General features: G+C 34.2%; 1 protein-coding gene across 6 annotated transcripts in view; it reads right to left on the reverse strand.

Annotated features, from left to right (window-relative positions):
- Positions 1 to 2,666: 2,666 nt before the first annotated feature.
- Positions 2,667 to 16,691, reverse strand: part of LOC123536193 (ETS-related transcription factor Elf-3-like) — a 51,882-nt gene continuing 37,857 nt past the window's right edge. For 5 of the 6 annotated variants that reach the window (XM_053528901.1, XM_053528899.1, XM_045319156.2 and 2 more), the window contains exons 2-8: positions 6,514 to 6,659; positions 5,450 to 6,068; positions 5,006 to 5,254; positions 4,415 to 4,639; positions 3,949 to 4,221; positions 3,501 to 3,693; positions 2,667 to 3,228 (exon numbers count right to left, since the gene is read on the reverse strand). In XM_053528901.1, the coding sequence (XP_053384876.1) occupies positions 3,108 to 3,228; positions 3,501 to 3,693; positions 3,949 to 4,221; positions 4,415 to 4,639; positions 5,006 to 5,254; positions 5,450 to 6,068; positions 6,514 to 6,537 (1,704 nt within the window). In that variant the 5' untranslated portion in view covers positions 6,538 to 6,659 and the 3' untranslated portion in view covers positions 2,667 to 3,107. Of the gene's footprint in view, positions 3,229 to 3,500; positions 3,694 to 3,948; positions 4,222 to 4,414; positions 4,640 to 5,005; positions 5,255 to 5,449; positions 6,069 to 6,513; positions 6,660 to 7,437; positions 7,487 to 16,691 lie in introns of those variants that run through there. The other variant, XM_053528897.1, reaches the window with a different exon arrangement.

Here is a 16,691-nt window from a genome sequence, read left to right on the forward strand (position 1 = left end):
CGCCCGTGATGTAATAATGAACGGAAGGACACCTGGGGTTTTCCTCCACCATCAAAGCTGAAAAGTCGCCATATGATCTGTAAATGTATCGATGCGAGGTTAACCCTAACAAAACAAATCTACTTGTCAAAATTACCCCTTAACTTTGTCTACAACATCCTGCCAATGTCCTTTCGCAAGTTTGTCCAAATGGCAACGCTTGATCCCGTTGAGGATCGCTAGAGTTTAAACCAGAAAAATCTTTAAAGGACTTCTTCTCATGAACCGCTTGATGGATCTTAATCAGATTTGGTTTGTACCATCATTTTAAGGTATTCAAAAAATGGGCGTTTGGCCTCTTTTAGGGATCGTTAGAACTAAAACATAGGCTTTTTGATAGACTTTTCATGATCTGCTGAAATGATTATCATCAAACTTGGTCTGTAGCATCATTAAAATTTCTTCTCCTAATTTGTTTAAATGGGGTACACGGCCCCGTGTAAGGGGCAATAGAGTTAAAAATAGAAAGAAATATATTTGAATGACTTTTTCCCATGAACCGCTTGATGGATCTTCATCACGCATGGTCTATAGCATCACAAGGCACTCTCCAAAGTTTATTCTAAAGGGGCACATTGCTTCTTCTTATTAAACAAACACGATTCATGATTCAGTGTAATACTATCCTACATATATTTATGGTCAAATAGTCAAGGTCAGGTGAGCGACTGAGTGACCTAGGGCCACCATGGCCCTGTTGTTTGTTTTTGCTTTGTTTAAAGTCACATCAACACAATTTATATCATATGGCGACTTTTTGAGGCCCTTCCATGCGCATTGTTTCAAGTATGGGCTGACACCTAGGTAAAAGCATTGACGTCCCTTAACCCTTATTATGTTGGACACGATTGAGTCTGCGTTTGCGACCAGTGTAGATCATGATCAGCCTGCACATCCGTGCAGTCTGATCACGATCTGCACTGTTCGCCATTCAGGCAGTATCTTTTTGGTAAGCACACCTTTTAACAGTTAATGGTACTGTCCAAATTGAAAGATGGACCAGTTCATTATAGAAATTTAGCGGGAAAAGGTTTAAGCCAGCTAGAAAGTTTTAACATATGAAGAACCCTACATCCCTAGCGAGGTTTTGAACTCGCATCTGTAATTCCAAGTCAACGGCCTTAACCACTCAGCCACAGAGGCCCGGCAGAATAAATACGAAAGACGAAAGGCTTTCCAAAGAAATTATTGTTTTTGAAAATATATTTTATCTTTTTATATTGATAGTTTTTTTATTACTATTCATTATTTATTTTGTAGGAAAACAAAGGATAAGATTCAATAGCAGGCCACGCTAAAAGAATGGAGCCTCCTGGCTTCTGAACCCTACAGTAGTGTATATTATATTAATGGTGGAGTCTTCTAAACATTTTAATAAAAAAAATGATGTGTCTAAAATAGTGCAATACAATTGCATTTAAAATGATACTTCTTATATAAACAAGTTCTTGAATTAGTTTTGTTTCTACCTACATAAGAATGAAGCATACAACGCAACAAAGCAAATTGAGCCGCGCCATGAGAAAACCAACATAATGCATTTGCGACCAGCATGGATCTAGACCAGCCTGCGCATCCGCGCAGTCTGGTCAGGATCCATGCTGTTCGCTTTCAAAGCCTATTGCAATTAGAGAAACCGTCAGCGAACAGCATGGATCCTGAACAGACTGTGCAGATGCGCAGGCTGGTCTGGATCCATGCTGGTCGCAAATGCACTATGTTGGTTTTCTCATGGTGCGGCTCAAATTAATGATACACTCGGTTATGTTCACGAGCTTGGACCAATTGTCTCGTGCTCCCAAGCACGTGCTTAAGCTGAACTTTATTAGAAAAGTATGTTGAATGAACTCCATGATTCCAAATGACCAGAAATAGTGATGACTCCAAATCCAAGTACTGGACGGCTTTTTTTACTCCCGTCCAAACGTGTCAAAGCAAATTAATAACAAGCTCGGCTGTCTGGGTCTGTTTATGAGAGGTTATGAAAAATGCAACACCTCTCAAGACTTCTAGAACCAGCTTGAGTGGCACTTTCTTATAAAAGTACATTGAAGTTTGCTTGTCAAACGTTCTCTCTGTGTATGATAACTATCTTATTAATTAAATTTTAACAGAGGTTTAATTTGTGTCTCAGTTCAAATTCATTCGTGCACAATAATTCTGTTTGAATCTTGATACACTTTATACGCTTTTTGAAACAAAGACTAATGAGGGAGATATTAGTTTAAAACTTTGAGAGACCTGAACGACATCGAACGTTTGTTTGTTTGTTTGTTTGTTTTGGGGTTTAACGCCGTTTTTCAACAGTATTTCAGTCATGTAACGGCGGGCAGTTAACCTAACCAGTATTCCTGGATTCTGAACCAGTACAAACCTGTTCTCTGCAAGTAACTGCCAACTTCCCCACATGATTAATCAGAGGTGGAGGACGAACGAGTCTATCAAGTGTTGTTCGAACTTGTTAAAGGGAACATGTATTTCACGTGTAAAACATAACAGTAGTATATTTAAACACACGCTACACGGAATAACCTCTACTTAAAATAACTAAAATACGCGTCTGTTTTTTTTTTCAAATATACATTTTAGGATGATAAGGTAAAGTGTAAGAACAAGATACACTCTAGTAGTATCAAAATAATTTAATAAATTATCTAAGATTATTTACAACATGGATTAATGGAAAGTATTATCACATGATAGGTTAGATATTTAGCACATTTATTACTGTATCCCAAGTCCAAAACGAGGTTTGTACGGACTGTACAGACATTTTTGCACGTTGGGTTTATTATACATGTATATTATACCCTTCATTCAGAGCGTTGCAAGTAGTTTTCACATAACCAAGAAATAATTACATTACTTCAGCTGGTAGGAGTTAGCAGGAAATATAGCGTCCGCTGCCCTAAAATCCGTTAAGTTGTCATTTTGATGTTGTTGTTTTTTTCTTCTGTGGATTTCAAAATCGTAAATAAACTATAAAACGACTGACTAGGTGTAGTAAGTATCAATTATGGCACATGGCATTTGACTTTAACAAATGTTTTTTTCTGTCTGAAAGGGTCTTAGCAGACGACAGTTTTCTCTGGTTTTCTCTGTCGCATCCTTTCCAAGGTTCCCATCGAGAATTTATAAACAAGTCGTCTGCCTTCAACTCTTTCTAAAATCCCACGCTTGTAATAATGTCTGAAAGAAAAAAATGAATTAAGCTTTAGTAAATTATCATGAACTGGACGTGTTTCAGGTTTGTATTAGTCATTCCATATATTATGTTGAAATGTTATATATCTCATTGAACATACTTGTATCATAAATTGTATTATAGTTATATCATTTTCCCATGAAACACACATGTGTATTTGTTATCAATGTCACTTCAGATTAATGATGAATACTGATTGTGAACGACACTATATGATAAAACTGTATGAGAGTACTTAAATGCACGGTATGCTTACCTCATAGCCCGGCTAAGTTTCTCATATGTCATGTTTTCGTTGCTCTTCAATGTACCCCATAGCTGCGCAACTGATTCCGATTGCACAAACCGGAAGACGCCCTCGTTTTGGTTTTCCCATTTCAAAATGGAAGGATTGTATGTCGGGTTGTTTAGCATGTCGTAGATAAATTCCCATAGGTGCTGACTCTTCACTGAAAAATAAATAAAGATTATTAATGAATAATAATAGCTTTAAAAATCCTGTAAAATAATTTCGGTTGATCAGTACTTTAGTAAGTTAATTTTCCACTTCGCAAAATAAAACAGTCGCATTTACTTCCCTTGATGTTATAACAATATTTGTTCTCAAGATTTACTTCCCTTTAAAAGTTAAGAAAATGGCGTTAGCTTAAAAATTCATTGTTTTATTATAAAGACTTGCTTCCTTGTTATATAGATCTACTTACTTTTCTTTTCTCTTTGCGCTTGCAGTTCCTCTTCAGTTGGTATGCTTTTTATTCGTGGCCGACCTGGCCGACGTCTTGGTGTCCCATTCGTATCGTAGCGCTCCCTAGCGGACATTTTGTACTGGGATTTCGGATTAAGATGATACTGAGTTGCTGTGAAATCGTACGGATAACTCACAGACTGGATACCGAGAGAATAGTTTAATGTTGCTTGTGGAGGCATCATACTTCCGGTGTCTGTAGACTGGCAAGACTGGGTACCACTTCCGTTTGCTAAAAATAGAAAAAAAATGTCCGTTTTATCTAAAATAGCAGATATAATTATTACAGTGGTTTGTTTTGTTGCTAGAACAGCCTTAATTAATTCCGTTGCCATATGTATATGCAATTATCTATTATCAAAATAGTAGCTAAAATGTGTTTAATCTATTTAAGAGAAAACAATTTCGTTGATATAAACTCTTACTGTATATGTAGTCGTAGGGAACAAGTCTCTCCGCTCCTTGACCATACATATCAGGACTAGTTTGGGTTGAGCTTTGACTTGGACTAGACACGTGACTGTGTGAAAGTTCACTTGGACTTGTTGCCATGGAAAAGCTGCTACTACTGCGAGATTCAATGTAACTGTAAGTTTGGTCGAGATCGGATTGCTCTGAGAAACTGGTGTCGGATGGCATGGTGAAATGTACTGAAAAAAAAATAGCGATGAGTTACTGCTCATTTTAGAAGGCAACTGCTTTAACTTGTTTCAAGCAGAAAGACTGTGTCGCTCCCCTTACCGGCTAGCTTCTTTAAACAGGTTTGAATTACGTAAAAAACGTGCCATTTTTTACTCGTTTGAAACATATTTGTCCCTTCAATAGAAGAAAGGATCTAATGAAATGGATTACTTGAATTCCTTCAGATAATATTAAGATTTCCAGACAATATGGTTATTGAGAATGCTAAACAGAAATATCAGATCATTCAAATTTGTTTGTGTTCTTTCTTTAATATCTTTATAATCTTCTTAAAGTGAATATTATGTGAAATAAAGTCTTTGACATATACTTACATCCATTCACCAGTTGTCTGAACAATTTATAGAAAAAATCTCCAAAGTACGGGTCCAAGGCTCTGAAGTCTTCGGGAGTCATTTTACACAGCATTTCCCCGGAAACTGTCCTAAAAGATTCACCACGAAGTAAAGAACAGTCGGCGCCATGTTTTTCAGCGGAGTAATATAACCAGTCCAGCACTTCCGTTGCACTCCAGTTCTCTGGATGCTTGACAGTCCAGCTCATTAACTCTGATGATGTAGTGTCTATAAATATAAGACAAAAATAAACATGTACTGCTGATGCATTTTTAGGTATAGGTAAAATGTTTTTCATATTCAAGTGTTGACAAACTATGAAAAAATAGTTAAGTGAAAAAAAGTTTCCTTAACGATATTTTTCTGTAAATATTTTCCAGATACTGTATTTCTTGTAAACTTTCATATAAACATGATACATACCATTTGAGTCTTCATCGTAAAAACTGTGTGTCTGTACGATGTTGTGTTGCTGAGCTTGTGAATATTTAATTGTTTCCTTCTGCGATGAGGTTGACGGCTGTGATACAAATCTTGATGTCATATCCGGTAACTGTATAAGGTCCGAATATTGCTTCAGTTCGTCAAAGTGTTTTATATAATCTTTATTGGTTTCTGTGTGGATCTTTTCATTAACATGACTATGTGTGCTTGAACCATCCGTGCATTTATTTACAGAATCACAGCTGTCTTTTACAATGCTTTGCAATGATATTGCAGACTGTAAAATGTCTTCAGGCACTACGTATTCTCGCGTAGGCACATTATATTGCGATGATGAGGCACTGTTTGTACTAGCGGATGAATATTGAGAGTCATCTTTGTTGTCTTTTGAAACAAATGAAAGATATTCATTGTCCATGTCAATTTGTTCTACTAGATCGTCGGCGATACTCTGTGTGTGGTGACCCGCCGACGGAAGCTGATTGGTCGGGTAAGATCTCTGCTGCATACAGGGACTTTCAAAGAAAGAGTTATAGGCAGTCATTCCGTCCTCGAATGGTGACAGAGCACTTTCTATTTGATCCATTAGATCAGTATGCTGAAATAGACAAAATATATTTTTATATTCCCTGTTGGTGGGCGTTATAGTGAAAGTAACTAACTTCTTAACTTTTTATTGGATGAAAGTTTTCAAATTCATCAAATAAAAGCTGGGTTGTGTAGATAACCTTTTCGTGGCATAATACTTGTCAACATAACTCAATCGATCCTATTTACGTAGACTACAATTTACGTGAAGTATTCTGCTACATGTTAGGACTTCTTTTCTTTTTTGTTTTCTAGGGTTAAAAGTGACAACAAATAAGATAGCAAACAATTTTCATCACCCTTTGATATGGCAAACCAGTTCACCGAAAGCGCAAGCTAGAAAATAAGTTAAAATAAATAAAAAAGTGAAAAATATCAAAGGAACGTAAAAGATAAAATAGAAATGTGTGAAACATAGAGAAAAACGTGCGTGCAGAGAAAAAACGATGGTATACCTCTTCAGAATCCGCCGCCGGCATTATTGCGTCTTGTTCACCGTCGGAACCGTCGGAATCAAACTGTCGTTTGAGAGCTTTGGCCTGTTCGATTTCATCTAGGACACAATCCACGAGATAGAAAAGATCTAAGTGGTCAGCATCAGCTGAAAGAAAAAAATAGAAACTTGCTTTTTCTGCTCTGCCTTTTTGTATGATTTATGTTCTAGTTTTACTTTAGTAAAATATATTTATTCATGTCTTTTTCTATTAAATATCTTCTCTAAATAATTTCGCTTCAGTAGAATGTCTATGTTCTTTTGGGTAAGATATTAAGATGAAAAATGTGATGATGATGATGATGATGATGGTAATGATGATGATGATGAATACATTATATTGGTTATCATTATAATTTGTGAATATTTAAGCTTAAATAACTAGTCACAGATTACTTAAAACTATAGTTTTGTGCAACTTACAAAATGATGATTTTTCTCATGCATATTTACTTTTAACAGTAATGAAGTTTTAATCATGATTATTTACTTTATTAATGTTGTTTACTCATGCACATTTACTTTAGTAAAGGATGGTGCTCGTCCTTTCCGCGGCAATTCGGCAATTTTCAAAATTAGTAACTTTTGTTAACAGTGCCGATAGCTATATACTATACATGTACCAACTGTTTTAAAATAAATACGTTCCCTCTGAAATGTACTTTGGAGCAGAGGGGCTCACATAAAAAAATATATATCATGCACTTTCCATATTCCAAACAACAAAAGAAAAATAAACCCTTTTCCATTGTTAATATAAGTCAATATATATGGAACAGTATAAACAAAATAAAAGTACTTTCAAATTAATTGCGTGTTAGATATAAAAGTTTTGGTTAGATGTCAAAATTTAAAACTTTATCAGGAAGCTGGTTTTTAAAATTACCTGATTCTAAATCCAGTGTCTGTGTTTCAACCATCAGGAAATATTTCGAGGAAATAGAAATTTAAAATTTAACACAAGTTTCCTTCTATTAAATAAAACCGAGGATGTTTCCTCATAAGATATTCATTTGAGTTTGAGCAAAGTTAGTGTTAACATGTTATATACAGGTTTTTGCGGTGAGCTTTCCAAAAAGGGCTGCTGGCAATTTTCAAAAGTGGGCGGGATTTAATTTTGATTGTCAAGAAGTCGTGTAATTAAAAGTTACAAGTGAGATACTGTTAAATATGATCCATCAATATTGACAAGATAAAATCAATAAAATCGATAATTGAACGGAGATATACCTCCAGGAGTTGACAATGCGTCTAACTAGGGATGGTCTAGCTTGAAGGTCCACGGCGGATGCAAAGAGCCGAGGGAAAGAGAGACAGGGCCATGGATGGCCGCGGGAACGGCACATCCATCAAAACACGTGTTGTTGTTTTTTTCTAACGGATTGTCATGATACACCAGTAACTACTAATTGTCTCACAGATCGGCCCCTTTTTTGTACTATATGTGACTTGTCATTGTTCTGTCTTGAAAAGACAGCTCCGATGATTTTTTAAATTTGTTGTTTTAATTTATGATTAATTGAAATATTTTATAAACTTTAAAGTAAGCCGCCTTGTACAGTTAGTAAATGGAGAATTACCATTTCAATCATTTTATTTTAAAGACGATATCTTTGAAATTATCAGTAATTGTTTACAAATAAAATTAATAGACGACTTGTAATGCTTTCTTCGACGTTTTATGTTTCAAATTTAGACTTAGGCTTTAAACTTTGTTCTGTCATTGTTAATCTAGTACAGATTCCAATGAACCTTTGTATGAATTTGCATTCTGTACATAAAGACAAGACAATTTCACCAATATAATTTTTCTATTGAACATTTGCCCTTCTTACTTTTCAGACTTTAAACGTTACTTAAATATACACTTTTTGGCATCTTATGCATTGATAAATTATTCTAGTACTGATCCCCAGTGAACGTTTTCCATTACAATTCTTAGAAAGTTTGCAAAATTGAAAAAGCTTGTAAATTCCCTTAAGGCGGCTGCGAGGATTTTTTTCTACCTATATGTCAGTTGTTTTAAGTCCCAGAATGGTAGGAAGTTTACTGCACATTTAACTAAACGAAGGAAGGCGCTACCTCTATAAATACACGTACAATTGATGATTTGCTAATCATTTTGACCTTTTCGCCGAATTCTACCACAAGCACTTTAAGAAAAATGATTTTATGAAAATGAAGAATATATATTTAATGACAACTCCCTTCTTTGATCGACAAGTGTTGCATTTAATATTTGAGGAATCACTTCTGATTAGAATACAATATTCTGACATATATTGAAACAAGCCGCTTTGATGCAGCTTTTATTAAAAACGCTGGAAATCTTAAAAGCAGCTGAGCAACCCTAAACGTGATATATCCGACGAAAACAATCATTATGATAAATCTGTTGACAAATTTCCAAAGAGAAACATAAAATATTGTTTACTGCATTTGTTTGTCAATTATTTAAACTAATAATAGTAATATGTCACGTAAAAGAATGAAATAAATCCTTTTTGTTTTTGCAAATATGCTTTAATGCCAAAGTCAAAATAGCATTTAGTTCATACTATTTCAAATTGGACTTACGCTAGATATCCGTAAAGACACTTTTCTTTTATCTAAACTTTACCTTTTTTGTCAACTTTTTATTATTTAATTTGTCCATTATTTTGTATTTATCATCAAACAAGTAAAAAAAGGCGAAATTAACTATATACGGTGTCTTCAAAACTAGTTAATTTCTTTTTGAAAAGTCAAAATGTTTTGATAAATGTTCAGATTAATTCAACAAAATGATAAGAACAAATCATGTATTTTGTATCAAGTTAGTAACTATTGATTTATGGTCAACATGATTGACAAATTATCTTTTTTAAGAACATCAACGCCGCCATAGTACACGATCAGTGCCCACGGCTTATCGTGATTTTCATCAAACAGTATCCATGCCTTTAAAAAAATGGGAATGGAAACTTCGTGAAAAGGCTTAATAAAAGTATTTTTAAGAACGTTTGCCCTGACTGTTTTTCTTTATTATTTCTTGATTAAAATGGTTGTTTGCATTTTTGAGTACTATACAGTCTAGTCGGAGAAATCGGAAGTGCAAGTATGTTTCCAAAACGTCTTACTTTTGACATTAAAGTGCAATCATTTTCCTACTTCGATTTTCTATAACCAGACAGTTTTAGAATTATCATTAACCCTAAAATAACGTTTGATATGAACGTACTTTTCAATTAAAAGTAGATGAAAGTTGCTGTAGATTCTGCTTGTGGAACAAGCTATTTCATGGCCGCAGTTTGTCAAACGTATAAACTATAAATTAAGATGTTATTTTATAAGATGCATAACTATTTTTGTAACACTTTCATACAATTATCTTTTCATTGATGCCAGGTCTATAATACTGGGTTCTTCTAACGTTTTAATTTATCTTTTTGTATTGAAGTATGTATAAAAATTAGGCCAAATTGGATATTAGTAATTTGTATGAAGAAGTAATTTATATGAACAACAAATTTTTCTTAAAGCAAAATGTCTACACCGCTATGATTGACGGTCTTGGGAATGGCTTATAGTGGGTTAATCTTTTTTTTTTTTAAATCATGTGATTTTTTTTGAAAATAACAGGGACGCTACACTAAAAGTTTGATCTTTATGAAATTTTCTTCTTTTATTTTTCTTGATTTTAAGTGACTGTGTAAAGCGCTTTGAGGGCTCTACAGACTGTCAATATTGTCTATACTTTCTACTTTGGGAAACCTGGCACTAGCAAAAGTGTCTGTATGTCACCGAAAAGTCTGTTCTTTTGTGCATTATATTTGCGCATTTTTAAGCCGAGTAGAATAAATGAGCCGTGCCATGAGAAAACCAACATAGTGGGTTTGCGACCAGCATGGATCCAGACCAGCCTGCGCATCCGCGCAGTCTGGTCAGGCTCCATGCTGTTCGCTTTTAAAGCCTATTGGAATTGGAGAAACTGTTAGCGAACAGCATGGATCCTGACCAGACTGCGCGGATGCGCAGGCTGGTCTGGATCCATGCTGGTCGCATACCCACTATGTTGGTTTTCCCATGGCACGGCTCAAATGTTAATAATCACCGAAACAGCTCTATTTTTATTGCTTTTCTAACAAAATGCGTAGTCTGTCCTGGTCAGTATTAAGTAAAATAATTTAATAAGAATCTTTTAAAGCTGATATGACTAATGAAAAAACAACTCATTCTTCCAAATTTCGCTGGTGCAATATTATATTTATCTATTTTTTTTTATAAATTTCATCAATGTCATGCATTGATAACATTAACAAAAGAAAACGCTTGATACACAGTATCTTCAAAACAAGTTAATTTCTTTTGAAAAGTCAATATATTTGATAAATGTACAAATTTATGATGCAAAAAAGATATGTACAAATCATGTATTTTGTAACAAGTTAGAAACTATTGATTTATGGTTAAAGTGATTGACAAATGATCTTTTTTAAGAACATCTCCGCCGCCAGTGTACACGATCTGTCCCCGCGGCTTATCGTGACTAGGATCAAATCTCGCCTGCTTTTCTTTTTTAAACGAAACGCGACCCACACGTCTTGAACAAGTTTGTTTTTCCCAAGAATATCTATGCCGCCATTGTACATGATTACAGCCCAAAACATATCTTTAGATAAATATGAAAAAAATCGTATTTTCAACTAGTGACGCCACATCAAGAGCTTTCATACTGAAATAATGGTTTACTAGTACGCCTTTTTTTATTTCATGACTAAAATGTTTATTTTATGTAAGCCCTCCGAAGACAGACTGTCCATCTTGCTCATGAAACCCTCAATAAAGTGTGTATGTTTGCTACCATAAAGTGCATTTTGAACAAGAGTTTTTGCAAAATGTGTTCTGTTGAATAACTTAAATGAGTATACTCATTCAATCCTTTATTTTTTATAGTAATTAAAGGAAAGCTCTTCTTATTCTATGACAGTAACACGCTATTATGACTTGGAAACTAGTTTGCCATGACAATAATTTTCTGTAAATTTAAGAAATAATATATCTCATCGGTGATTTGTCGCTGAATAAATCACTGTTTGGAGTTCAGATGCGAAGGAATTATATCACGAGGGCGTAGCCCGAGTGATATAATGCTACGCATCTGAACGACAAACAGTGATTTATTCAAGAGCAAATCACTGAATGAGATATATTATTTCGATTCTAACACGTTATCAAGAACTTTAAAGTACACCCTTGTCGGCATACATTAAATATTTGCCCGTTTTCAGTCGGGTTCTTTTCCAGCGCGCCGCTACGCCGCTTGACGCTATGACGTAATAGTTGTGACGTCAGAACAGTGAATTGTTGTTTAATAATTCACTGTTTCCAGCCTTCTTTGTTTAATAGGTAATAGTTATAGTATGTGTGAGAGTGTGTTACCAGGATATATCAGAGCTAGGGGTACATCGAGGGTATTTTTCTCTGCACATATCGTCGAGGCCGGTAGGCCGAGACAGATATGTGAAGAGAAAAATACCGAGATGTACCCCTAGCTCTGATATATCCTGGTAACACACGAGCACTACATATTATAACTGTTTTATCGCATAGTTTATCATTAAAATTTATATATTATTTTCATTTAAATTTGTTTATTATCATTTTTACTATTTTGATTCCCTTTCTGCGCCTCGCTGACTGAAACACTAAAACTTCTGTTTTAGAAAATGTGTTCCCCAGATAAAAGTACCCAACAAATTTCTGCATTGGTTTTAAATCTTTGCATTTCATTGGTCAGACATATTGTAAAATTTGTTGTTTTGTTTGTAAAAAAAATCAAAGAAAAAGAAACATTTGAGAAATCTCAGAATTTCATATATTTCTGAATTTGGCAATAACTATCAAGTTTTTGAAATATTCTAGTTTATTTATTCTTTTACTTTATAAATGTAGGTGTTTGTGACAATTCTTTCTCTGTGAACTGTAAACTGGAGCTAAAATCATCTTTTCTTTGAAAGGAAAAAATTATACTCCCTTGATAGGACCTCAATAGAGAAAAAGTGTTCTGATATATATCGGAACAGTTTTACTGTGCCGATATATATCGGAACACTTTTTTTCTTATGAAACTCCATAGAGATTTCCGTGTTGATATATATCGCAACAGTTTTGTAAGATATCAGCACAGTTTTGTAGTAATAATGTGTGTTACTATGTATAACATGCTGCAAAGATCAAAGGAAAATTGCCGCACTATGCGATAAGAAAATGAATCGGATCGTGTTAGAATATTGATTCTACGTTACTCTAAATATCACTGATGATATTAGATACAAAAACCATAGGTTACTATGTCTTTTACACAAAATGTTAATGCTACGCCATAGATTGATCAAATGTTAAAATACAGAAGCATGTCATACACGGTTTTCTCTAAAACAGGTTATTGTCTTTTGTAATGTCAATATGTTTTGATAAATTTACATATTAACGTTGAAGTATAATATAAGTAAAAACATGTATAGCCAGTAAATATTGATTTATGGTCAATGTGACAAATTATCTTTTCTAAGCAAATCTACGCCGTCACAGTACAAGATCAGTGCCCACGGCTAATCTACCTTCATCAACAGCATTGTCTATTTTCTTAACAAAGACACCTTACCGAGGACCTTGAATTTACCAAAACGAAAAGCCAGTTTGCATGTACTAAAATTCAATTTTGTGAAATATGTTTGGTCCTTCTTTCTTATTGAAGTAAATATTAATATACACATTAGTAATCTAGTCTATGCAACCATACAGATCTTGCAGGTAAAGGCCGAACTGTGGTCTCTTTGGATCAATATTTCAAAGCTACCCAGATAGCAGACATGCGTTGGCCCAACGTTGGGCCAACGGCAGACTCTTCGTTGGCCCAACGAAGATTTCCGACGTTGGCCCAACGCCATTTTGCTAATTGGCGCAACGTTGGCCCAACGGTTGGTACACCGTTGGCCCAACGACTGGTATCCTACACTCATCGTTGGCCCTCCATTGGGCCAACAACTGATATCCTACACTCATCGTTGGCCCTCCATTGGGCCGACAACTGATATCCTACACTCATCGTTGGCCCTCCATTGGGCCAACAGCATTTTTTCGTCTATCACGGTTGGTCCAACGTTGGGCCAACTCTGTTTCTTTGTTGGCCAAAGATGGATGCCAACGCTATCCCAACGATTACGAAATTGAAAAAAGACTAAAACTAGCATAGTTTAATACATGTTTTATTTTCAAGTAGTTGTGATTTTGTTAACATTTAACAAAAAGAAATCTAACATTTATTTAAAGTGTGTTTGCAATTTTCCTGAAGAAATATAACAGAATATTTCAACACTACAACATGTAAAATATTGTTTCCAGTCTTTTATAAATGTAATAAAATATTTTTCTTATTGCAGTCACTAATTAAATCCTACTAAAGTGAATTACAGTCTGTATATTAACTCATTATATATCCAAGTTCTATTTGTTTGTTTTCTTTTCTCACTGAAGTTGCAGCTTTTTATATTTTTATTTTTTCCTGTGCACCACAGTGCTAGGCACTCCATTATTACTCCCTTGAACAGCACCCTGTAAAAAACAAAAATCATAATGTTGATTAAACCATCTACGTCAAATTGATAACAATAACTAATGTATGAAATTAATTTTTGTCTGTATTTAACCGAGAAAAATATGTAAGAATTAACAAGAAAATTAGTTATTTTGTTTACAGAATTTAATACTCAACACAAGTACCATCCGCCAGCTTTAGATATTAGTATTTAACATATCTTCAAGTCATATGGATATAACATGCATACAGGAAATATATAAAAAGAAATTCTGTATAAGATTCCATAACTTTATCAAAAAATATTTTTAAAAAAACTTCTACTTACAGTTTATAGCTGGAAGACTGGGTTTTTGTTAAACCTAGACCTATCACATGTATAATAGTTTCCTTTACTTCACATGTCTAAAAAGCTAGAAATCTGGCCTAGAGAGTAAAATTAACCACATTTTCTGGGATTTCTTACATAACTCGGGTTAACGAGAGTTCATGCTCTGGAATATTCCACAGATTTATTGTAAACATTTTATGATTGTATAAAATTAGATATTTGTTATAGAGTTAGTAAGGGTTTTTTTTCAATACCTTTTTCACAATTTTTTCAAGGTAGTAGATTTGAAATAGTTCAAAATATCATTACGGCTGCAGATAAGTTTTTAGTTTAATTAGCCCAAATTTAACTGATTACAAATTGGTGCAGAAAAGTGTTTAATAATTAATTAAATATTGCATGTTACAGCTACACAACCTGTGTATACCTGTGGGGGCTTGTGATAAAACAGTGACCTGTAAAATATACAATTATTATATTATTACTTCTAATGGACCAACGTTGGCGCAACGTTGGGCCAACGATGTTTTCTCTGTATAAGTCTTTCCCTGAAAATCAATATCGGGCCAATGCAGAGATATCTGTGACTGAAATTTAAAGTTGGTTCAACGTTGGCCCAACAGCTGTATTTACAATACTTATTAATCATTGTTGGGCCAACAGTGGCCCAACAACGATTATCCTTTGACGGTTTTCCGTCGTTGGCCCAATGACTTCATGTTTACAGGGTAGTGTTTTCAGATATGACATTTCTTTTCGAAATAGAACTAAAGGAAAATCGCTTTTTTCTTTACTTGTTTGTGTACGTTGTGGTGAGTGGGGTGGGGGTTGGGAGGGGGGGTTGGTGAGCAAGAGAGGGAAAAGGGGGTCAGCCAACTAAACCTACATTTTTATCCTAAGAACAATTTTGGACAACGAAAGAACGTTCCTGACAACAGACATAGTGAAATATCTTAACCAGGACATCAAATCACTTTTCAAATAGGCTTTTTCTCTTTATTTATTATTTTACTGGTTATTGCAAAAGGCTGGAGGAGATGTTTCTGTGTATATAATTTAAAAACTTTAACTATATATTTATGTAAAACTACCTATTTTATCAGAGATTTAAATAGAAACATGTGAGAAGTTGAATAGACGAGGATAAAATATTACATTGAGTCTAGCATTGAATTGGGGTTTTTTTTCTCAACTTTTTTTAAATACTTTTTATTGTTGCAATATTTTTTTAAAAATTTGACAGTCCTTTTCTTGGTCAATTTTCATGTTTTAGCCATAAATCTGATTTTTGTCTTAATTATTCGGAGGATTCAAAAACCGTGACTTGTTTTGAGGACCTTTTTCATTCAGTATACCCGTATTTGAGATTTAAGAATCTCATTTTGTATAAGACCAAATCTCATTTCATCAGTTCACTCTGAAATCCCTAAATAGTTCATTATTTGAAATGCATATGATTCAAATCAAGACTGTGAGTTAAAGCTTGTCTTTAATTTAGATAAAGTTAATGTGGCTAGTGTTTCGTTTTTAATGGTATCCTTTTTTATTTAATTCTTTCTTAATATTACTAATACTCTCTTCTATAAACCCTATGTAAGAGGTCGTGACCTTCACCCCCGAGGTCAATGTTCGATGGTTATCTCTGGTGTCATATCGTAATTAAACTTTCATATCATAATTTTATTATTCATTGCGCAATAATACCACTAATGTCTTCCTTAAATATATAAACCTCTCGGATGACACCCCTTAATTATTACATTTTTATTGCTTTCTTTTATAACAACCCTGTGATGGCAAATTAAGTGTATCTTTTATTGGGTTGCATTTTAAGGCATCACGTACAAAAGTGTGTATGTTGTTACAATAATGAAGGGTAACATTTTTTTTCTTGCCTTGTACTCTGGTTTATAATACCAGTACTTTTTGTATTGCTTAACAAATATAACATTGAAACAATTTTTATTGACTGAATCACAGATTAAATCAAATTTTATTAAAAACATGTTGTTTTAGTTCAAATTATCTTGCGAATCTCCAGTTACGACGAAATCCCTATGAAACACACCCACCGACCCTCCCCTAGTCATCTTAACAAAAATTATGCTCAGTAAAATCATAAGACCCCTTCTGAACTCATAACGAATCAATTTTATAAGTTGAATGATGGGAGTCGATTTATTTGCACCATAACTATTTAATGCATGTCAACCCGGTCGTAAATAATGCA

The sequence above is a fragment of the Mercenaria mercenaria genome, chromosome 17, assembly GCF_021730395.1.
Source record: "Mercenaria mercenaria strain notata chromosome 17, MADL_Memer_1, whole genome shotgun sequence".
Taxonomy (NCBI): Eukaryota; Metazoa; Mollusca; class Bivalvia; order Venerida; family Veneridae; genus Mercenaria; species Mercenaria mercenaria.